The 21885-nt window shown below is 42.3% G+C and overlaps 1 protein-coding gene across 1 annotated transcript in view; it reads right to left on the bottom strand.

Moving 5' to 3' along the window:
• Positions 1–21885, bottom strand: part of AGXT2 (alanine--glyoxylate aminotransferase 2) — a 45127-nt gene that overhangs the window by 3360 nt on the left and 19882 nt on the right. The window contains exons 8-13 of the mRNA XM_027092665.1: positions 18119–18219; positions 17461–17553; positions 8749–8881; positions 7003–7094; positions 5479–5628; positions 1173–1271 (exon numbers count right to left, since the gene is read on the bottom strand). Coding sequence (XP_026948466.1) covers positions 1173–1271; positions 5479–5628; positions 7003–7094; positions 8749–8881; positions 17461–17553; positions 18119–18219 — 668 coding nt within the window. The remainder of the gene's footprint in view (positions 1–1172; positions 1272–5478; positions 5629–7002; positions 7095–8748; positions 8882–17460; positions 17554–18118; positions 18220–21885) is intronic.

Raw genomic sequence — 21885 nt, 5'->3', positions numbered from 1 at the left:
GTCTGATTCATATAGAAAAATATCTGGAACCAGGACTAGAAAAAACTCAGCATTTCCCAGCAAAAGCGCTCGTTCTGGTTTTGTTTGCTATGGTTTGGTTTGGGCTGGAAGAGCTTTCAGTCTGTTTGTTCACAGGCTGAGGGGAAGTTGAAATAAACTGCAGAAACAAGAGAACACAGACCTGTTTCCCTAAGTGGAGGGTCAAGAGCACAGGGAGACATCTCATTCTCTAACCTTTAGGAAAGGAGGTGGGAAAAGGCTTGGGGGACAGATGAGCTTCTATAGAGATCTTGCCTAATAGCTTCCATTTTCTCTGTGAAGCACCAGGCGAGGGTGTTCGCTGAAATCAAGTGAGAGGCAGCAGTGAAGCAGGGAAACTAGGAAGAATGACGCATGTTTAAAATGGGAGAGAGGGATGCCGAAGGCCAAGAACAAAGTAGGGGATGAGTAGGAGTGACCCTACATCTTAAATCTCGGCCCCGGAGCGAATCCCTGGAGAGGGTCCTGCTGGTGTGACGGATGGAGGGGCAGATCGCTTTACAGTAGCAGCCCATGCCCGCGGCAGGGCCACACCAGGGTCCCGACCGTGGGGCTTGTACTTGGCTTTCCCAGGAAGGGGGCGGGGAGAGCTTGTTCTCTGCCTCTGCCAGCCTGAGAGTGAAGGGCACTGGGAGTGGCTGATTTTGAGTTCTGCATTAGGGACCTGGCCAGGCTGCCAGCACCATGACGTTGCTCCTGGCCACAGCGGCCACTAAGGTTTAGCAGGGTTGCAGGTCAGAGTCAGAGCCCAGGGCTGAGTTAAAAAAGACTAGGACTGAGCTTTCAGAGGTTAGAACTAATTCACACGTGAGACAAACTGGGTACGCGTGACTGTTACGACACTATTATGACCTGTCTGTAAGTCCTCTGCTTTGTCTGTGCAGCTTTTTTGCCTCCTTAGACTGTCCTCTGTGTATATTCCCTGCCGAGCCGCGGTAACCAAACCATTTCACACAGCGCCCTCTAGTGGCCCGAGGGCTTCACTGTCCCTTTCTTTTGAAAACGTGTGAGCACTACGCCTAGAGGAAGCGGAACTGGGTCCCCAAGCATAAGGGTGAAGAAAAGGGGCCAGCACTGGGACCTCAGGGAGATGCCTACCTAAAGTGATAGGTAAAGGCCAGCCTTCTTGTTACCTGAGAAAAAGTGCCACCCCTGCCAATCAGAAGCCCCATGCGTTTGCAGTCCTGGTGGATTTGATTTACTTCTTCACGGGGAAGAGGCTGGCGGCTCGTCTGCAAATACATTTTAAAAATATTTGGCATTTGAATGATTCAAGACATTATTTCTAAGAGGAATAAAATGCAACTCAAGCAATCAATGCTCTTCTCTCCCTCTCAACCTCTCTCCCCCAGTAATTGAATAAAGCTATTCATTGCTGAATTGGATTTCTTTCTGTGGGGGGTGTTATTGAAAATATCTGCTTTTATCCCAGTTCATCCCAAATTCCCAAAGACAAGATGAAGCTGACTATAGACCGTCAGTGAATCTTGGCTCTGCAGTTGGTTACCCTGGGAGCTTGGTTCTTTTTTTGTTTGTTTGTTTGTTTGTTTTTGCTGTACGCGGGCCTCTCACTGTTGTGGCCTCTCCCGTTGCGGAGCACAGGCTCCAGACGCGCAGGCTCAGCGGCCATGGCTCACGGGCCCAGCCGCTCCGCGGCATGTGGGATCTTCCCGGACCGGGGCACGAACCCGTGTCCCCTGCATCGGCAGACGGACTCTCAACCACTGTGCCATCAGGGAAGCCCGGGACCCGGGAGCTTGGTTCTTTAATAGCCGTATTTGGAGTTTGCTTTATTTATGTGGAAATTGTCCTCAGCTCTTCACTTTGTTTTGTCCATGTAAAAAATTCATTTCAAAGTCCAGGAAATGGCTGTGAAGTTGCACAAGGGCATAAACGGTCCAAGCTTTCTCTGGGCCATAGTATGGCCTGGGCAACTGGGGTGGGTCTGTTTGTCCTCATCTTCCCTGCTTGTGGAAGTTGCTCTTTCTCACCCAAGACTTAATCCTCCAGGGTCAGGAAAGGCAAGCTTTCTGGAGCTTAGAGGATGTTTCAGGTCACTTGGCATCTGAAGGTTGTCCCTTCCTGTGGGCCCAGGTATTCCAGTACCCTTTTGATGACACTGGGCTGGGGACTTCTGAGTCTGTGAGCACAAATGCTCCAACTTAGTCAAGTCCATTGTGAAGCTTTAAGATAAAGAAAATACTATTCAAACTTTCCCACTACTAGATAATGGAGGACCAAGATGGGGAAAAGACCAGCATTTCCTCATTGATCCTAAAATGTCATCCTGCTTGCCCCTAATGTTCTCATGAGGAAAGACTAAAACACGACAATATAATTTAAGGCTAAACTGTGAAAGCTGGAAAGAAGTCAAATATGGTTTGGGGGACGAGAGGTCAGAGGTCAGAAAGGGTTCCTCAGGGGCAGTTGGGTTGATGGGCCTTGGTGGCTATCAAGGGTCCGGAGAGGTGGACTTTGTTTGGCTTTAGCCTGGTCTGGGCCAGCACGCTCCCTGCTCCTTTGTGCATTTTATTACCCCCTGGGCTCAACTGCTATGACTAATTGAACATCTTGTAGGCATTCTGAAGAGAAAAGCACGGTCAGAAAAGCTAATGAGGCAAAGCCACAGGACAGCCTGCCCGGGCCCTGTGCTCGAGTCTAAGTCCCAATCACTCCATAATCAAATGGGCATGTTAGTAACTAACCTCTTCTCAGGGATGTAATGTAGCTTTGTGTTTATTTATTTATTTATTTATTGCCGTTTTTGAGGGATAAATCTTCATTTAAACAATTACAAAAGTAATGCAGGGTTATTGGGAAAAACTCCTGAAAGCGATATGCAAATGCACTAAGTAAAAATGAAACGTTTCCCCTTCTCCAATCCTACTCCTAGGGATACCGCCTGTTGGTAATTAGTGGGAACTAGACACTTTTTCTATGCATATACATACATTTAAATGCATATTTAAAAAAATGTCATACTTTATAATGTTCTGCGATTTGCTTTGAACAATTTACAATGTATCCCGAACATCTTTCCATGTGAGTGTATTTGGACCTAGTCTTCTTTTTTTAAAAATTTTATTTAGTTATTTTATTTCTTTTTGGCTGTGTCGGGTCTTAGTTGCAGCACTCAGGATCTTTCGTTAAGTCTCCCGGGCTCTTCCTTGTGGTGCACGACTTCTCTCTAGTTGTGGCTTGGGGGTTTTCTCTCTGTAGTTGTGGCGTGCAGGCTCCAGAGTGCATGTGCTCTGTAGTTTGCGGCACGCAGGCTCTCTAGTTGAGACGTGTGAGCTCGGTAGTTGTGGTGCACGGGCTTAGCTGCCCTGCAGCATGTGGGATCTTAGTTCCCTGACCAGGGATCAAACCTGTGTCCTCTGCATTATAAAGTGGATTCTTTACCATTGGATCACCAGGGAAGTCCCTGGACCTAGTCTTCTTAAAGATTACCTAGTATTTTGTTGTTTGTTGGTAGAGTAATTTGTTTAATCTCTTATTTTTGGACATTTATGTGATTTTCAATTTTTGTTTATGATCATAAGAAATGCTGCAAACATCCCCACTTATTTATATCTTTACACACTTCTGTGACTATTTCTTTAGGACACATCACTCTAAGTGGAATGGCTAGGTCAAAATGTATACATGTAAAATTTTGATAGATACAGACAAATTTCTGTCCAAAGGGCTGTATCCAATTCACATCCTTACTAACTGCTCGTGGGAGTTTTGATTCTGGGTTATACTGTATAGCATTAAAGCCAAGTTCTGAGCTGTTTTAATTACATGAATGTGGTCTGAAGTGTTGCAGGGGCCGGAAATCAATCAACAAACATGGATAAAGCACTCACCGTCTGTGTATTTCCTGGCCTCAAAAGTGTACAGTTTATTTAGGAAAAGAAGGTATTTATATGTGAAAACCGAGTCAACAAATACATGATTTGAAAGAGCCTTTCAAAGGAGCTCTTTAGACAGTGAGTGTGAGAGATTTCAATTTTTTCCGTAATACAGTTTGCACATCTTTCCATGTCACATGTATTTCTGTGCCATTGTAGTATGGACGTACCATCCTTTAGCTTGCTCTGTATCAATGGGATTCTGATGTTTTATCATGACAACTCAAGTTCTGAAGAGCATCTCTGTTCACACGTCTTGGAGTGCACAGAAGTTGGCTTCGGATTAGTGGGAAAGGGACGAACGCCTCCTCTTTCACTGGGCTTTCTTTGGTGGAGTCTGGGCTTTGAGGCATCTAGGCATCCTCGAGGGACCTCTTGTTGGGGGGAACAGGAATGGACTCTTCTGAGCCTTAAAACAGCCCTTGATGGAACCCCAGGCTGAAGGTATGTTACGGCCTGCGAGCCAGAGGGCCTAGTCTCATGTTACTCTTATTTTCCTGCTGTCTTCCCTTAGCTTTCAAATCTGGTTCAAACGATCCTGCTTTTCACTGGCTCTGCTGTGTGGTACTAATCGGAGAGTGTTATATCCATGGTCTAGTCTGAATATTGAGAGAACTGAACACAGTCCTTCTAGACTAGGGTGGTGTGATGAGAGCCAACAGCAAGAAGTCACCCACGGATAAGAATTAGGGTGAAGGGGCTGGTCTGACTATTGATTCCTGTGCCAAGATTCCCCTGCTGTCACTCCCCCCAGAGGATCTAGATTTTGCATTTATGGAGGATTGGGACAATTTCCTACTGACATAGACCCTAGGGGCAGCAGTAACAACAGAGGGAAAGATTTGAGAAACACGGCAAAGAAAGAATCAATAAAACTTGACGTTAGAACTAAGGAGAGGGAAGGGGTCACAGATTATCTTGTGGTTTTGAGGCTAGGGAATTGGGAGAACAGTGGAGGGTGAAAAACAGACACAGTGACCTTGCGAAGAATCACTGGCTTAAGGGCAATGCTAAGTTCAATTGTCATATCGAGTTTGAGGTCACCTTGCAGTAGGTCATCAGAAAGTCACATTTGCCCTTGTTACTTGGGAGATTGAAGTCCATTCACAAACAAACAAACAAACAAATACAAAACCCTATAAATCTTTAACATCCTCGCCCCAAACCAACACCACAACCTTCTCCTGGCCCTTCCCCCTTACTTCCGCTAGCTCTCTGTCCCCCTGCCCCTCCCCCAATAATTTCCTCCTTTCCTTATATTTCTAATTCAAAATATTCATTACCACTGCTCTTTGCCTAGTCTGGCAAGAATAACATCAACTCCCTTTTGCAAATGCTCTTCTGCACTCTAGGACTCTCGATGACCAGCTAGCCTGTCCTTCATACTCAACACTCCCGACTCATCTCTAATGAGCTTTGCTCAGTCTTGCTGTCCTTGTGTGCTCTATTCCTGAGAATGAATGAGCTTGTAGCTGAGGCTTCCTACTTTAACTCTTGCCGCCCCCCCCAGAAGCTGCAGAGAGAACAGCAGGTCACAACCTACCTTATCCTTCACCATCTCTATTCCTATCATGAGGCCTTTGCCTCGGACGTCTCCAACGATTTCAAATTCATCTCTCAGCTTAGCAAACTTCAGTAACATATAGGTGCCAACTTCCTGGCTGTTTTCTTGTAGATTTTCTTCTTTAATTACCTGTTGAGAGAAAGCCCAAATGACCTTGCATTAAAAAAGTTTTAAAACGGACTGAGAAACATGGAGAAATAAATGTATGTGAACCTCTTTACAAAAACTTGACCAGACAAATGGAACCCAAAGTCTAGTATGGCCATAACTTGTCCTACAAAAAGATCTGCTGTAGGGAGAAAAAAAATTCTTGGTAGAGGGGATGCTTCCCCCCTACCCTCCTCATCTTCAGGGTGGGTAAAAATTTAGGAAAAAATAAAAGAGACGTCTCAGTGTTGAGCTCTTTGTGGGCCCAGAGTCAGGGCACCTGAGATATATATTCAATAAAAGGATTTTCACCTACTTCCACCCACAGCAGAGACCTGTGATTCCTGACCAAACACAAGCAGTATACTACACTTATAACCAGCTGATAATAACTGCATGACTCCAGGCAGAACCTGATGTTTTTAAGACCTACTTGTTCACCTAAATCCTCTCTATCTGCTAAATTGGTTGAGGCGACACCGGACTTAAAAAATGTAAGCTGGCAATGTCTACAGAATGAAATAAATGACACATCCTACTTACACTTTCTCATTTTGAGATTTAATCATATTTGAAGATACTTTTTAATTTGCAAGGGCAGCTTTTACTTACTTATTTTTATTGAAAAATGTTTTAAATTTAATTTTTTTGAATAAATGAATCACGTGCCTCGTTCAAACATCAGAAAGTACAGAAACATAGAGTAGAATGAGCCTCACTGATCCCTGTTCCCCAGCCACCACGTTTCCTTCTCCACAAAAAACCATTGTTATTAATTTCTTGGACATTCTTCCAGAAATACATTACACTTTTAAGCAAACGCTATTATGCATATAAGCAAGGGCATTTAAAAAAATCTTTTCAACAGATGAGACCCCAGGCAAAATCAATGGCCTGGAGCTGAACCACAGCTGAATCACCTTGTTGGAATTGCATAGAACTCACTTGCTCTTTCCTCTTTTAATTTATGACAGTACAACAAAAATAAGGAAGCATATATAAGACAGGACCAAAATTAAACTGAAATCAAGGATAGCCATTGGTAAATATCCATAAAATACCGCTCAAATGACAAAGAAATTTCAGTGCTACCAGCTAGCTAGGGAAATTCTTATATTTCCCATGTGTGTGAGGTTTATTACATATTATTTCATATCCAATACTTGAAGCACTCACAGTAGATCTTAAAAAGGGGGAGGGGCAGAATAATAACTGGAAATCTAACTTAAATTCATGGACTAGGAATTAACTCTTCACTTTAATCATGAAATGTGATAGAGTTCTGATAATGTGTGTGTAGTTTTGAGGTAGTCGTTTGGTGAAATGAGTGATGTTGATGCGGTTGCTGGAAAGTACCTCAAGCACCGATGATCCAATGGCGCAGGCCATGGGGTTCCCTCCGAAGGTATTGAAGTGAAGCAGGCGTTTAGCCAAAGACTTGGCAATCTCTGGAGGGGGTGGAGAATAAAAGTGGATAAACGGTGACACATTCCTATCTATAATCTCCCATCATGCATTTGGATTATATTTACCTTCATGTTGTATATGTACGTGTAATATATTTCATGGTGTCCAATTCATTCTTCACTCACCAGATAGTGGATGTTATGGTTGGAATTGTGTCTCTTCCCTCCCCCACCCCAATTCATACGTTGAAGCCCTAACCCGCAATGTGACTGTAATTGAAGGTAGGGCCTTTAAGGAGGTAATTCAGGTCATAAGGGTGGGGCCCTAATCCAATAGGATTGGTATTCTCCTAAGAAGAAGAGACATCAGAGCCCTTTCTAGCTGTGGAAAAGGACATGTGAGGACACAGTAAGAAGGTGTTCATCTGCAAGAGAGATCTCACCCAAAACCAACTCTGCTCATACCTTGATCTTGGATTTCAGCCTCTAGACCTGTGAGAGAATAAGCCCAAGCTGACTAATACGGTGGATAAGGAAAAATTGCTTATTTATTCAATGAGAAGTTTAATAATAAAAATCTTTAATGTGTTGTATGAATTGAAAAGTACTTTAAAACTTGATTTATGGGAACTTACATGGAACCTTCATTAGCTAAGCCTTTTTTCTATATTCCACTCTTGGGACTAAGAAGGAAATATTTTTTAAAAAATCTCATATCAAGGATTTCATAATATAATTTCAAGATTGTTTCAGGGTTAGTATATATTCAGTTCATTATACTTCACATTCTACATCCACATTTTAGTAACTTTTTTCATTCAATAAAAACACTGAGGGATTCCCTGGTGGCACAGTGGTTGAGAGTCCGCCTGCTGATGCAGGGGACATGGGTTTGTGCCCTGGTCCGGGAAGATCCCACATGCCGCGGAGCGGCTGGGCCCGTGAGCCATGGCCGCTGAGCCTGCACGTCCGGAGCCTGTGCTCCGCAACGGGAGAGGCCCCAACAGTGAGAGGCCTGCGTACCGCAAAAAAAAAAAACAAAAAAAAAAACCACTGAGCTCTTACAAGGCACTTAATTATACCTTGGAGCCTCTCAAGTATGCTTACTATTGGTTGGAAAAACAAATGAAATAATTTTAAGATTTTCAACACTAAATGGTTCATAAAATTCTTTTCTGTAAAACCTCACTAAAATGGGAAATACAGCTAATTCTAATGTTCATTTTATAGAATGTTATAGCAAAGTGAGATTGTATTGTCTTTAGCTGTTTTGCTGATGATCAACAGAGAAAACTATCACCTGGACCTTGAGTCTATAGCTTATTGGTGTGGCAAGACTAGGTCAGGGTGTCCTTCAAGAATATGATTCCCTTGGAAACTTCAGCACTGGCTTCAGGTTGTTTAGCAAGGATCTCTTGTGTTGGTTTTGTTTTTGTGGCACGTTTGCCTAGACGTTGTCAGTAGAGTAGAATCCTGCATTTCATTGTGGGTCTGGGAGAATTAGTCTTCTCTACAGCAAGAGCAAAAAGGGCTGGTTTTCTTCCATCTCTTCCACCATCTGGCAGACAGTTTCCTTTTTTCATTGCTTGGGAATCCCATCACTGTCTCTAGCCCACACAAGTTCCCATACACATGTTTTCTGCCATTACTGATGCAGGAGGCCCAGAAGCAGACACAAATTGCCTGTAGTTCCTACCTGGAGTTGTCACAACTGCTGCCATGGGAAAACCATTCCCAATCCCTTTAGCCATGGTGACAATATCCGGCAGGACACCGTGCGTTTGGAAGCCCCAGAAGTGAGAACCCAACCTTCCAAATCCTGTCTGCACCTGTGAAAACAAGTCCCAAATCATTGGAAAGCTTTCAAAGAAATGTTGGTTTTTCTTGACTCTCTGGTCTCTTCTCTTTCCTCCTCTTCCATCTCCTCCTTCCTAACATCATCATCATCATCAGTCATCGTCATCACCATCCTCATACTATTATGGAGAAAGCACTTATTCTGCACCTGACCTTTTATTTTTATTTTTTTAACATCTTTATTGGGGTATAATTGCTTTACAATGGTGTGTTAGTTTCTGCTTTATAACAAAGTGAATCAGTTATACATATACATATGTTCCCATATCTCTTCCCTCTTGCGTCTCCCTCCCTCCCACCCTCCCTATCCCACCCCTCCAGGCTGCACCTGACCTTTTAGGCACCAAAAGCCGGTTACTAGCATTGTGTGCTTCTAGACATGGTTTTTAACTCCTCTGAATCCATGTTAACTCTGTTGAGTGGAAACAATAGCAATACATCACAGGGCTGCTGTGAGGGTCATATACATAATGCATGTGAAAAAGGTGATTGTGATTAGCAATCCTTGATAAGGATCTCCTATGTGTAAGGCTGCGTCTGCCCCCGGCTGGATGAAGCAGGAGTTACAGTAAGCAAATTGGTGCTGGGGTGCCCACCACCCAGCCCAGACAGGCTGGTTGTCCTCTTCCCTGTGATTTCTTTTTCCTCCTGGGAATTAGTCATGAGGAGGATCCAGCTGAGTCAGTTAAGTCAGGATGGAGCTAAATTGAACTTAGTTGTTTTGTGCATGCTGTTTCCTCTTTCTAGAAAGCCCTCTCCCCGCTTCTTCATCTCACTAACTCCTCTTCTCTTTCAAGACACAGTTTCATCATTATTCGGCATAGGAAGATTCTCCTGAGCTGCACTAGGGTCCCCACTCAAGGCACCTAAGCTGCCGTCAGAACCTCTCACCTTGGACTACTATCACCAGCATACATGTATCTTATTTTTCTCTTTATCCACAATACCTAGCAGAGTGCCTGATAAAAGTAGACACTTAGGGGCTTCCCTGGTGGCGCAGTGGTTGAGAATCTGCCTGCTAATGCAGGGGACACGGGTTCAAGCCCTGGTCTGGGAGGATCCCACATGCCGCGGAGCAACTAGGCCCGTGAGCCACAACTACTGAGCCTGCGCGTCTGGAGCCTGTGCTCTGCAACAAGAGAGGCCGCGATTGTGAGAGGCCCGCGCACCGTGATGAAGAGTGGCCCCCACTTGCCACAACTAGAGAAAGCCCTCGCACAGAAACGACGATGCAACACAGCAAAAATAAATAAATAAATTAAAGTCTTAAAAAAAAATTAAAAAAAAAAAAAGTAGACACTTAGTGTTTGTAGAATGGATAAAAAAGTGGCGGAAGTGCCTAAGTGAATAAAGCCACACAAACATTTCTATGCAAATTTTCGCCAGAGCCTTTTTGGTGAAGGTTCCTTGATCTCCTTCTGGTTCTCAGTCTCCTGGGCTGTCTGTCTATCTCTCTCTCTACACATACACACATTGCAGGTCTGGGGTAGAGGTGTGGGCAATTGAAGCTGATTCTGAAATGCACTTGAAAGAGCAAGGGTCCTTCTCAGGCTTCCTGATTATTTTCTTGCTCTCTCCAGGGTGCCGCTGCAAAGGCAGATGTTGGGGGTTACAATTAGACGAGAGTGAACAACGTAGGAGAAGAGCTCAGACATGGGAGTCAGACAGACGTGGGCTCGAATCCTGGGTCTCCGACTTCCTAGTTACGGGCCTCTGGACAAGCTGATGAATTTGCCCAAATGAGATAACATAGGAAGAGTTCATGGCAAATCCATCCATTTTGCCTTTCTGCCTATCTTAATTTTTCACTTCATCTATCAAAGTACCATCAGTGAATGGTGAAAGATCAGACTGCTTGGACAACACGTGAAATTATGTAGGACCATAAACCGTGTTTAGCCACCTAAGAAGTATCAGGTCCACAGAATCTTTTAGTTGAACAGAGATGATTCATTTTTTTTTTTTTTTTTTTGGCTGTACGCGGGCCTCTCACTGTTGTGGCCTCTCCCGTTGCGGAGCACAGGCTCCGGATGCGCAGGCTCAGCGGCCATGGCTCATGGGTCCAGCCGCTCCACGGCATGTGGGATCTCCCTGGACTGGGGCACGAGCCCGCGTCCCCTGCATCGGCAGGCGGACTCTCAACCACTGCGCCACCAGGGAAGCCCACATGTGTCTTTTTGAATTATGTTTTTCTCTGGGTATATGTCCAGTAGTGGGATTTCTGGATCATGTGGTAATTCTATTTTCAGTTTTTTAAGGAAGCTCCATACTCTTCTCCATAGTGGCTGTATCAATTTACATTCCCACCAACAGTGCAAGAGGGGTCCCTTTTCTCCACACCCTCTCCAGCATTTGTTGTTTGTAGATTTTCTGATGATGCCCATTCTAACTGGTGTGAGGTGATACCTCACTGTAGTTTTGATTTGCATTTCTCTAATAATTAGTGATGTTGAGCAGCTTTTCATGTGCTTCTTGGCCATCTGTATGTCTTCTTTGGAGAAATGTCTGTTTAGGTCTTCTGCCCATTTTTGGATTGGGTTGTTTGTTTTTTTTTTGATAATGAGCTGTCTATATATTTTGGAGATTAATCCTTTGCCCATTGATTCATTTGCAAATATTTTCTCCCATTCTGAGGGTTGTCTTTTCACCTTGTTTATGGTTTCCTTTGCTGTGCAAAAGCTTTGAAGTTTCATTAGGCCCCGTTTGTTTACTTCTGTTTTTATTTCCATTACTCTAGGAGGTGAATCAAAAAAGATCTTGCTGTGATTTATGTCAAAGAGTGTTCTTCCTATGTTTTCCTCTAAGAGTTTTATAGTGTCCAGTCTTACATTTAGGTCTGTAATCCATTTTGAGTTTATTTTTGTGTATGGCATTAGGGAGTGTTCTAATTTCATTCTTTTACATGTAGCTGACCAGCTTTCCCAGCACCACTTATTGAAGAGACTGTCTTTTCTCCATTTTATATCCTTGCCTCCTTTGTCATAGATTAGTTGACCATAGGTGCGTGGGTTCATCTCTGGGCTTTCTATCTTGTTCCATTGATGTATGTTTCTGTTTTTGTGCCAGTACGTATTGTCTTGATTACTGTAGCTTTATAGTATAGTCTGAAGTCAGGGAGTCTGATTCCTCCAGCTCTGTTTTTTTCCCTCAAGCCTGCTTTGGCTATTCAGGGTCTTTTGTGTCTCCATACAAATTTTAAGATTTTTTGTTCTACTTCCGTAAAAAATGCCATTGGTAATTTCTTAGGGATTGCATTGAATCTGTAGATTGCTTTGGGTAGTATAGTGATTTTCGCAATTGATTCTTCCAATCCAAGAACATGGTATATCTCTCCATCTGTTGGCATCATCTTTAATTTCTTTCATCAGTGTCTTATAGTTTTCTGTATACAGGTCTTTTGTCTCCCTAGGTAGGTTTATTCTTAGGTATTTTATTCTTTTTTGCAATGGTAAATGGGAGTGTTTCCTTACTTTCTCTTTCAGAATTTTCATCATTAGTGTATAGGACTGCAAGAGATTTCTGTGCATTAATTTTGTATCCTGCTACTTTACCAAATGCATTGATTAGCTCTAGTAGTTTTCTGGTGGCATCTTTAGGATTCTCTATGTATAGTATCGTGTCATCTCCAAACAGTGACAGTTTTACTTCTTCTTTTCCAATTTGTATTCCTTTTATTTCTTTTTCTTTTCTGATTGCCATGGCTAGGACTTCCAAAACTATGTTGAATAATAGTGGTGAGAGTGGACAACCTTGTCTTGTTCCTGATCTTAGAGGAAATGGATTCTGTTTTTCACCATTGAGAATGATGTTTGCTGTGGGTTTGTCATATATGGCCTTAATTATGTTGAGGTAGGTTCCCTCTGTGCCCACTTTCTGGAGAGTTTTTATCATAAATGGGTGTTGAATGCTGTCAAAAGATTTTTCTGCATCTATTGAGGTGATCATATGGTTTTTCTTCTTCAATTTGTTAATATGGTGTATCACATTGATTGAGTTGTGTATATTGAAGAATCCTTGCATCACTGGGATAAATCCCACTGGATCATGGTGTATGATTCTTTTCATGTGTTGTTGGATTCTGTTTGTTAGTATTTTGTTGAGGATTTTTGCATCTATATTCATCAGTGATATTGGTCTGTAATTTTCTTTTTTTGTAGTATCTCTGTCTGGTTTTGGTATCAGGGTGATGATGGCCTCATAGAATGAGTTTGGGAGTGTTCCTTCCTCTGCAAATTTTTGGAAGAGTTTGAGAAGGACAGGTGTTAGCTCTTCTCTAAATGTTTGATAGAATTCACCTGTGAATCCATCTGGTCCTGGACTTTTGTTTGTTGGAAGATTTTTAATCACAGTTTCAATTTCATTACTTTTGATTGGTCTGCTCATATTTTCTATTTCTTCCTGGTTCAGTCTTGGAAGGTTATACCTTTCTAAGAATTTGTCCATTTCTTCCAGGTTGTCCATTTTATTGGCATAGAGTTGCTTACAGTAGTCTCTTAGGATGCTTTGTATTTCTGCCGTGTCTGTTGTAACTTCTCCGTTTTCATTTCTAATTTTATTGATTTGATTCCTCTCCCTCTTTTTCTTGATGAGTCTGGCTAATGGCTTATCAATTTTTTTTATCTTCTCAAAGAACCAGCTTTTAGTTTTATTTATCTTTGCTATTGTTTTCTTTGTTTCTATTTCATTTATTTCTGCTCTGCTCTTTATGATTTCTTTCCTTTTGCTAACTATGGGTGTTGTTTGTTCTTCTTTCTCTAGTTCCTTTAGGTGTAAGGTTAGATTGTTTATTTGAGTTGTTTCTTATTTCTTGTGGTAGGCTTGTATAGCTATAAACTTCCTTTTTAGAACTGCTTTTGCTGCATCCCATAGGTTTTGGATTGTCGTGTTTTCATTGTCATTTGTCTCTAGGTATTTTTTGATTTCCTGTTTGATTTCTTCAGTGATCTCTTGGTTATTTAGTAACGTATTGTTTAGCCTCCATGTGTTTGTGTTTTTTACATTTTTTCCCGCTGTAATTCATTTCTAATCTCATAGGGCTGTGGTCAGAAAAGATGCTTGATATGATTTCAATTTTCTTAAATTTACTGAGGCTTGATTTATGATTCAAGATGTGATCTATCCTGGAGAATGTTCCGTGCCCACTTGAGAAGAAAGAGTAATCTGCTGTTTTTGGATGTAATGTCCTATAAATATGAATTAAATCTATCTGGTCTATTGTGTCATTTAAAGCTTGTGTTTCCTTATTTATTTTCATTTTGGATGATCTGTCCATTGGTGTACATGAGATGTTAAAGTCCCCCACTATTATTGTGTTACTGTAAATTTCCTCTTTTATAGCTGTTAGCAGTTGTCTTATGTATTGAGGTGCTCCTTTGTTGGGTGCATATATATTTATAATTGTCATATCTTTTTCGTGGATTGATCCCTTGATCATTATGTAGTGGCCTTCCTTGTCTCTTGGAACACTGTTTATTTTAAAGTCTATTTTATCTGATATGAGTATTGCTATTCCAGCTTTCTTTTGATTTCCATTTGCATGGAATATCTTTTTCCATCTCCTCACTTTCAGTCTGTATGTGTCCCTAGGTCTGAAGTGGGTCTCTTGTAGACAGTGTATATATGGGTCTTGTATTTGTATCCATTCAGCAAGCCTGTGTCTTTTGGTTGGAGCATTTAATCCATTCACGTTTAAGGTAATTATCGATATGTATGTTCCTATGACCATTTTCTTAATTGTTTTGGGTTTGTTTTTGTAGGTCCTTTTCTTCTCTTGTGTTTCCCACTTAGAGAAGTTCCTTTAGCATTTGTTGTAGAGCTGGTTTGGTGCTGCTGAATTCTCTTAGCTTTTGTTTGTCTGTAAAGCTTTTGATTTCTCCATTGAATCTGAATGAGATCCTTGCCAGGTAGAGTAATCTTGGTTGTAGGTTCTTCCCTTTCATCACTTTAAGTCTATCATGCCACTCCCTTCTGGCTTGTAGAGTTTCTGCTGAGAAATCAGCTGTTAACCTTATGGGAGTTCCCTTGTATATTATTTGTCATTTTTCCCTTGCTGCTTTCAATAATTTTTCTTTGTCTTTAATTTTTGCCAATTTGATTACTATGTGTCTCGGTGTGTTTCTCCTTGGGTTCATCCTGTATGGGACTCACTGCGCTTCCTGGACTTGGGTGGCTGTTTCCTTTCCCATGTTAGGGAAGTTTTTGACTGTAATCTCTTCAAATATTTTCTCTGGTCCTTTCTCTCTCTCTTCTCCTTCTGGGACACCTATAATGCAAATGTTGTTGCATTTAATGTTGTCCCAGAGGTCTCTTAGGCTGTCATCATTTCTTTTCATTCTTTTTTCTTTAGTTTGTTCTGCAGCAGTGAATTCCACCATTCTGTCTTCCAGGTCACTTATCCGTTCTTCTGCCTCAGTTATTCTACTGTTGATTCCTTCTAGTGTAGTTTTCATTTCAGTTATTGTATTGTTCATCTCTGTTTGTTTGTTCTTTAATTCTTCTAGGTCTTTTAAAGACATTTCTTGCATCTTCTCGATCTTTGCCTCCATTCTTTTTCTGAGGTCCTGGATCATCTTCACTATCATTATTCTGAATTCTTTTTCTGGAAGGTTGCCTATCTCCACTTCATTTAATTGTTTTTCTGGGGTTTTATCTTGTTCCTTCATCTGGTGCATAGCTCTCTGCCTTTTCATCTTGTCTATCGTTCTATGAATGTGGTTTTTGTTCCATAGGCTGCAGGATTGTAGTTCTTCTTGCTTCTGCTGTCTGCCCTTTGGTGGATGAGTCTATCTACTCTTCTGTCATTCTTGAGAGGCAGGTTTACCCAGTGGTTAGTGTGGTCTTGGCTTAGTGTGGTTTGAATTCTGGCTCTGTCCCTACTAACTGCATGATCTCAACAGGCAAATTAACCATCTTGGACTTCAATTCACTCATCTGTAAAATGGGCATAATTACAACTGGGCACTCCTTACAGAACCATGATGAATATTAACTTAGTTGTTACATACAAAGCATTATGAACAGTGCCTGACACTTAGTAAGTGCTCAGAAAGTTCTAGCTATTATCTTTACCTACTCATTAGGACAGTCCTTCTGAAGGTCACCCTGTGTTAGTTTCCAATTAGGTTTTTGAAAATGATAAAAACATATACCGTAGGAAATTCTGAAATCCACTAGTTTCTTTGAATTCAATCTACCTTCCCGCTAATTAATCCAATGGTGGCAGCTTCACTGTGGCTGATTCCAAAGGTTAAAGCTTATTCTCTTCACTAGTGTAGCTAATTATAAACTGACTGAATAGACTTTTCTTCTTTTAATAGCAGATTAACTTTCTTCAGGACTTTGGTTCACTTCCCCTAAACTTGTACGGGCAGGATGGGAAAGGGAGGATGGACACAACAGGAGGAGCTGGCCCACGCTTCTCTGTGCAATGCCCGGGGGTCGTCCAGTTCATCTGGGGATCACAGAGACCTGGCTGCACGGGAGGAAACTGCAAAAGAATTCTGCTGAGGGGGCAGCCCATTGTCTCCTATAGGGGATGTTTTAGTTGAAGAAAACTGTTTAGGCAAAGATGGCAAGACTGAAACAGGTATGAATCATTCAAGTTCTCCACCTGTTTTTTGTGGTCTAACCACTTGTTAGAATCAGGACCCAGAAATGATTCAGGAGCACTTTGGAGGCTGTGGCGACTACCCTCTGGTCTTTTGATCTCCATTGCTATTCTCAGGAGGCAGAAGACCAGATACACTCCAATAAGGGGTGTGATTATAATGTAAATTGATCCCTTTAGGAAAGACACAGGCTAGAGCTCACAGAGCCCATGGATTTTATTCCCTTAAAGTGTCCCCTTAGAGATACTGTATGATTATTGCAACAATGTTGCCATACTATTTTAGAATTTACTTTTTGGAACTACTTAAAAATTTTTTTTAAATTTTTTTGGCCATGCAGCATGGCATGTGGGATTTTAGTTCCCAGACCAGGGATTGAACCCATGACCCTTCAATGGAAGCGTGGAGTCCCAACTACTGGACCACCAGGGAAGTCCCTGGAACTACTCTTTGAATATCTATGATGGTGGCCCTCTTCTAACTTAGAGGTGGGACCTTTTCTTTTTAAGTATGATTTCCAAACAAATTTTGTTATTAAGGTAAGATGAATGCTTCCAGACTGGTTAATACTATTTTGACAAAAATTAAGATGAAAACTTGGTTATGAGATTAAACTAAGGTTAAGCTGCTCCTGACATGTACTCCCCAAAAGGAATTTTAAAAGTATGTTGAGGAATGGCAGCATCACCTATGCCTGTTAACAATTTATTTGATAGACTTCAATTTGGATGTTTAAGTTCTGTTGTACTTGATTAAATGGACAAACTAATCCAATAACGAACTAACCAGTCAACTAGCCAAAGCTTCATTAACTTATAGCCAAGTCTTGGAATCCCCAGAGTGGTTGCTTTCTGCCTGGACCACAGAGGAGGGTTTAAAGAAGTTTCTCCTTGTGCTTTTCCTGTCCCGGCTGCACTGAATCGCACGTATTCCAGACCACTCACTTCATCTGTGATGCACACGCCTCCCCGCTCACGAACCAGCTCGAAGGCTTCCTTTAGAAACCCCTTTGGGTACTGGACAACGCCATTCACCCCCTGCAAAAGACCAAACCAAGAAGACTTAGAGTAACAGCACAGCCCTTGAAATACTAAAAGAGAATTGAAGATGGATTATGATCAATATTAGCGTTAGTGATACTAGCAATTTTTAAAACAGTCTCTAGAACTGTTTCAACTATGGGTGAAGAGGGGCCATTACTCTTATGCCATGCCTGCTGAAAAAGGATGCAAACATATTCTTTCCTGAGAGTAGAGGAAAAGTAGATTAGGGGATTTAGTAAGATTATAGAAAGGCTCCCCCGACAGTGTGGGTGATAAAGAACTAAAAATTGCTGGGGTTGTCTATTTTTACAGATTTAGGGATTCAATAGTTTCATCTATCTCTCTGTTCAGTTTGGGAGTGCAGGAGATGGTTTTTTCAAAGGTCAACTGAAAACCAGCACCCCCTCATCTTTTTTTTAAGGGGACCAATGGAATGAATGAAGTTTGGAGAGGGACATAGCAGTGGTCACTTAAATAATTTGGAATTCTCTAGAATGTATGAGTTAAAAATCTGATAATTTAGAACTGAGCTCAATTAATGTTTGGTTAATACACTCACTTGAATCGGCTCTGCAAAAAATCCAGCAATTGATTTGGCCACAGAAGTGTTCAGAGTATCTTTGAATTGTTCAATATACTGGTCTTTAGCTTGGCAGCAGTCTGCAACAAACAAACAACAACAACAGAAAACACAGCATTTGAAGATGTGAGAATGGCATCCAGAAGAATGGGGAGGAAACAGGAAAAAAGAAAACAGGACAGTAAATTGAATAGAGTCCCTCAAGATACAGTAAACCAGGATATGAGGATATAGGTTTCTGAATGTTCTGAACATTCTGTCAGAATGACTCATACTTTGTTTCAAGCAGCTAGACTAGCATAGCCACAAAAGCATAAGCAAACCACTTCAGTTGTTTCCACTTGGAGAAGTAACGCTCCAAAGCATCATTGAGTCTGGTATCGATAGCTGTGTTATCTAAGGATACTGATCCTCTCAACAGTGTAGATTTAATTCAAATGTAATTGCTGTGTGGATTTAATCTATTTGGAAATAACCATGTTTACCTTTCATTGCTACTTAATCTGATGTGCAATTTTAAAGCGACAAAGTATCTCAGTCTTTATCGTTAATAAATATGTTTATATAGCAATCAGAATTCAGTCTAAGGAGGAACGTACTACAGTCAGATAACTTTCATCCCTTATAGCAAGGCAGAGGAAGCTTTCTCCTCTGGAATACCAAAGGTCCAAGATCAAGTACATCCATATATGACTGAACCTTCAGAAGTTTTATCCACACCTGTAATTTGGTTCTAAACAGCATCACATAGTCTCTGAATCTAAACCCACATCCACGGATAGCAGAAGAGATGCAGAGAGAGAGCTGGGTGTGATGGGGGGTTTCTGCTGAAAGCAGTCTGGGAGGCAAGTCACCATCTACCATCATGATGCTTAGAGGCATGGCTGCGATCCTGTCTACTGAAGGCTAGAGATAAGGAATGGAAACCTTCAGTTATCGTCTTCAAAAGTGAACCATAAATATATTTTATATTGAATACTTCAGCTCTTCATTAAAAGTGGGAAAAACATGACCTGGCCCCAAACATACTTTGAGGCTACATGCGATGTTTGGGAAAGCTTGCTTGACAGAGTTACCTGATCTTTAGTTAGTTGGAGTTGAGGGTTGGGGGTTTGAAAAAGGAAGTAATGACATGAATAGCAAACCCAGAAAGTACACTTTTTAGCATCACTTATGTTGTATGATGGGTAGGATATAGTAGACAAATAAATCTGTGCCCCTAGAGGTTGAAATTTCCTATTATTATTAGGAAAGGAAGAGAAAACAACCTAGGATGGCCCTAAAGGGTGAATTAGATATGTGTTCAAAGGCTATAATTTGGGAATTTAGTAAGATCATTTGTAACTAGAGAAATCAAAGGGTGGAGCAAAATCAACCCTAATGGCTTAAATTTGGACAAAACCAAACCATGGAGAAGGTTTTGCTTGAAACTGCACTAGACCTTTCATAATTTTCCCCCCCACTGCCCATAAATTCAGTGATGAGAGGTCATCAACTGTCATTGGCTTTTTCCTTCATTTCACATTTACTTCATTGGCTCGTTGCTGTGGCTTCAGTTCAGGTCACCTCTGGAGAAAGACTTGGTGCAGTAGTGTCACCATGACAACATCAAGCGAGTGGAGAGAGGATGCTCTCCTGTATGCTATCCAGGCAACGGAGTAGAGAGGGAAGAGTTTTCATTTTAGCTGGTGGTAAAGAGAGAGTTAAGCAGAGTGAGACGCCAAGAAAGAACATTTTTTTTTAAGAAAAAGGAAACTTGTCTTGCAAAAGGAGAAAGAGAAATGACATGATCAGTACTAGGTTTGGAACATTTTGGGGTAGTGGGTTGAGAGGTGCTTTTCATCACAAGTTACATCTGAAATTCAGGGACTGGAATGACCAGTGGAAAAGAAAAAATCCTGAGGAGGAGGTGGAGGAAGGGAATGAAATCTACCACAAATATCTATATTAGGCTCAAAAATGGGTGATGACATACTTTTGAGGTGAAAGAAAAGCCCCCAACCAAGACTGGCACCTGGGTGTGCCCACTGAATGAACTCTAAGAGGAATGGAGAACTGGAACCTTCTATACTCAGAATAATTCACACTTTGGGATGCATTTATAAACATACATGAATATGCCTTTTTACAGCAAATACCAAACTCTTCTCAGGCCCTAACAGCACCAGAGGAGGCTGAAGTCCCTTTTTCTTTGCGATACGTGGGCCTCTCACTGTTGTGGCCTCTCCCGTTGCGGAGCACAGGCTCCGGACGTGCAGGCTCAGTGGCCATGGCTCACGGGCCCAGCCACTCCGCAGCATGTGGGATCTTCCCGGACCGGGGCACGAACCTGCGGCCCCCGCATCAGCAGGCGGACTCCCAACCACTGCGCCACCAGGGAAGCCCCTGAAGTCCCTTTTTGTATAAGGATATGATATCAGTCTTGTCTCTTGAAGATATGCGTTAAGAAAACAGCTGACTTCAGACGTGCCAAAGATCACAGTTCCGAGAAGCAGAAATGTCTGCCTGTCACTATCATTTAACCTCTAGAGGCCACTAGAGAGATGACCCTGGGGCTCTGGTATATTCCAGTTGGCCTGAGGGAGAGAAGGCCTCAGAGAGGGAGGGACACAGAGCTGGGAGGGAAGGAAGTAGTGACCATGTCTTGAGGGCTTCTGCCGCTGAAGCTCTGCGCTGGTGCTTTTGACGTCTGTGAGGTTCATCCAACTGATCTTAGTCGTTGGTGCCACGTGGATATGAGATACAGTCATGACTGTACTTGGCATCACTACTGTCTGCCTGCCTCTACAAAAGCTCTCTTCCTTGGTCTCTTGAAGGCCTGGGATGAGGGGCCATGGGAGCAGGTATTGCTGCCTCCATTTCATAGATGAGAAACGGAGGCAAAAGATGGAACTTTTGCTTGTAGCTGAGCCACGGTAGGGCTAACAGTCCAACCCAGGGCTCCTGACTTATGTGTCTCTTCAATCCTGGCCAGCAGAGCAGGAATTATTTTTAAGCCTGGGTTCCTCCTGCTGGCATATGGGTGTGAACAAGGGTGGTCATGGCTGGGGAGTACTGGCTTTGAGGGCAGAAGAATTGGAGTCAAGTCCTAGATCTCGGCCTCCTAGGTGTGGATGTGTTTCTCCATCTTTAAAATGGAGAGTGTGAAAGATAGCTTTAAACTTCCCTATGGTTTTAAGTTCTGTGACTATAACATCTTGTTCTAAAGCTCATTCTTTCATCCTCCTACGTCCATATTGCCATTATCCCATCTGAATTTTAAGATGACTGTGAATTTTCTTCCTTTCGAAGCTGATTTTTAAGGCTTCCATTTGCATTCTTCCGCTCAGCCCAGTGACACCCTGTTCCATTAAAGATCTCTCGGTTGGAGCGTTTAGTGATTTCCTTCAGCGCTGCTTAGGGGCAGCTGTCCAAAGGGTCCTGCACTGGGATGACAAGTGCGAGGTGGGCCTTGCTGATGAGCAAAGAACAGATGCTGACGCCTTTACAACTTTTGAAGAGATGTCAGCAGCCTTTAGGAATGGTCTTCTGGTTTTTTTTTTTTGTTTTTTTTTTTTTGCGGTACGCAGGCCTCTCACTGTTGTGGCCTCTCCCGTTGCAGAGCACAGGCTCCGGACGTGCAGGCTCAGCAGCCATGGCTCACGGGCCCAGCCGCTCGGCGGCATGTGGGATCTTCCCGGACCAGGGCACGAACCCGTGTCTCCTGCATCGGCAGGCGGACTCTCAACCACTGCGCCACCAGGGAA

The sequence above is a fragment of the Aethalodelphis obliquidens genome, unplaced genomic scaffold (genome assembly GCF_003676395.1).
Source record: "Aethalodelphis obliquidens isolate GAN/ISIS:26980383/991018 unplaced genomic scaffold, ASM367639v1 scaffold80, whole genome shotgun sequence".
In the NCBI taxonomy this organism is placed as follows: Eukaryota; Metazoa; Chordata; class Mammalia; order Artiodactyla; family Delphinidae; genus Aethalodelphis; species Aethalodelphis obliquidens.
Note: the sequence above shows the minus strand (reverse complement) of the source record. Positions and strands in the feature narration are given on the sequence as shown.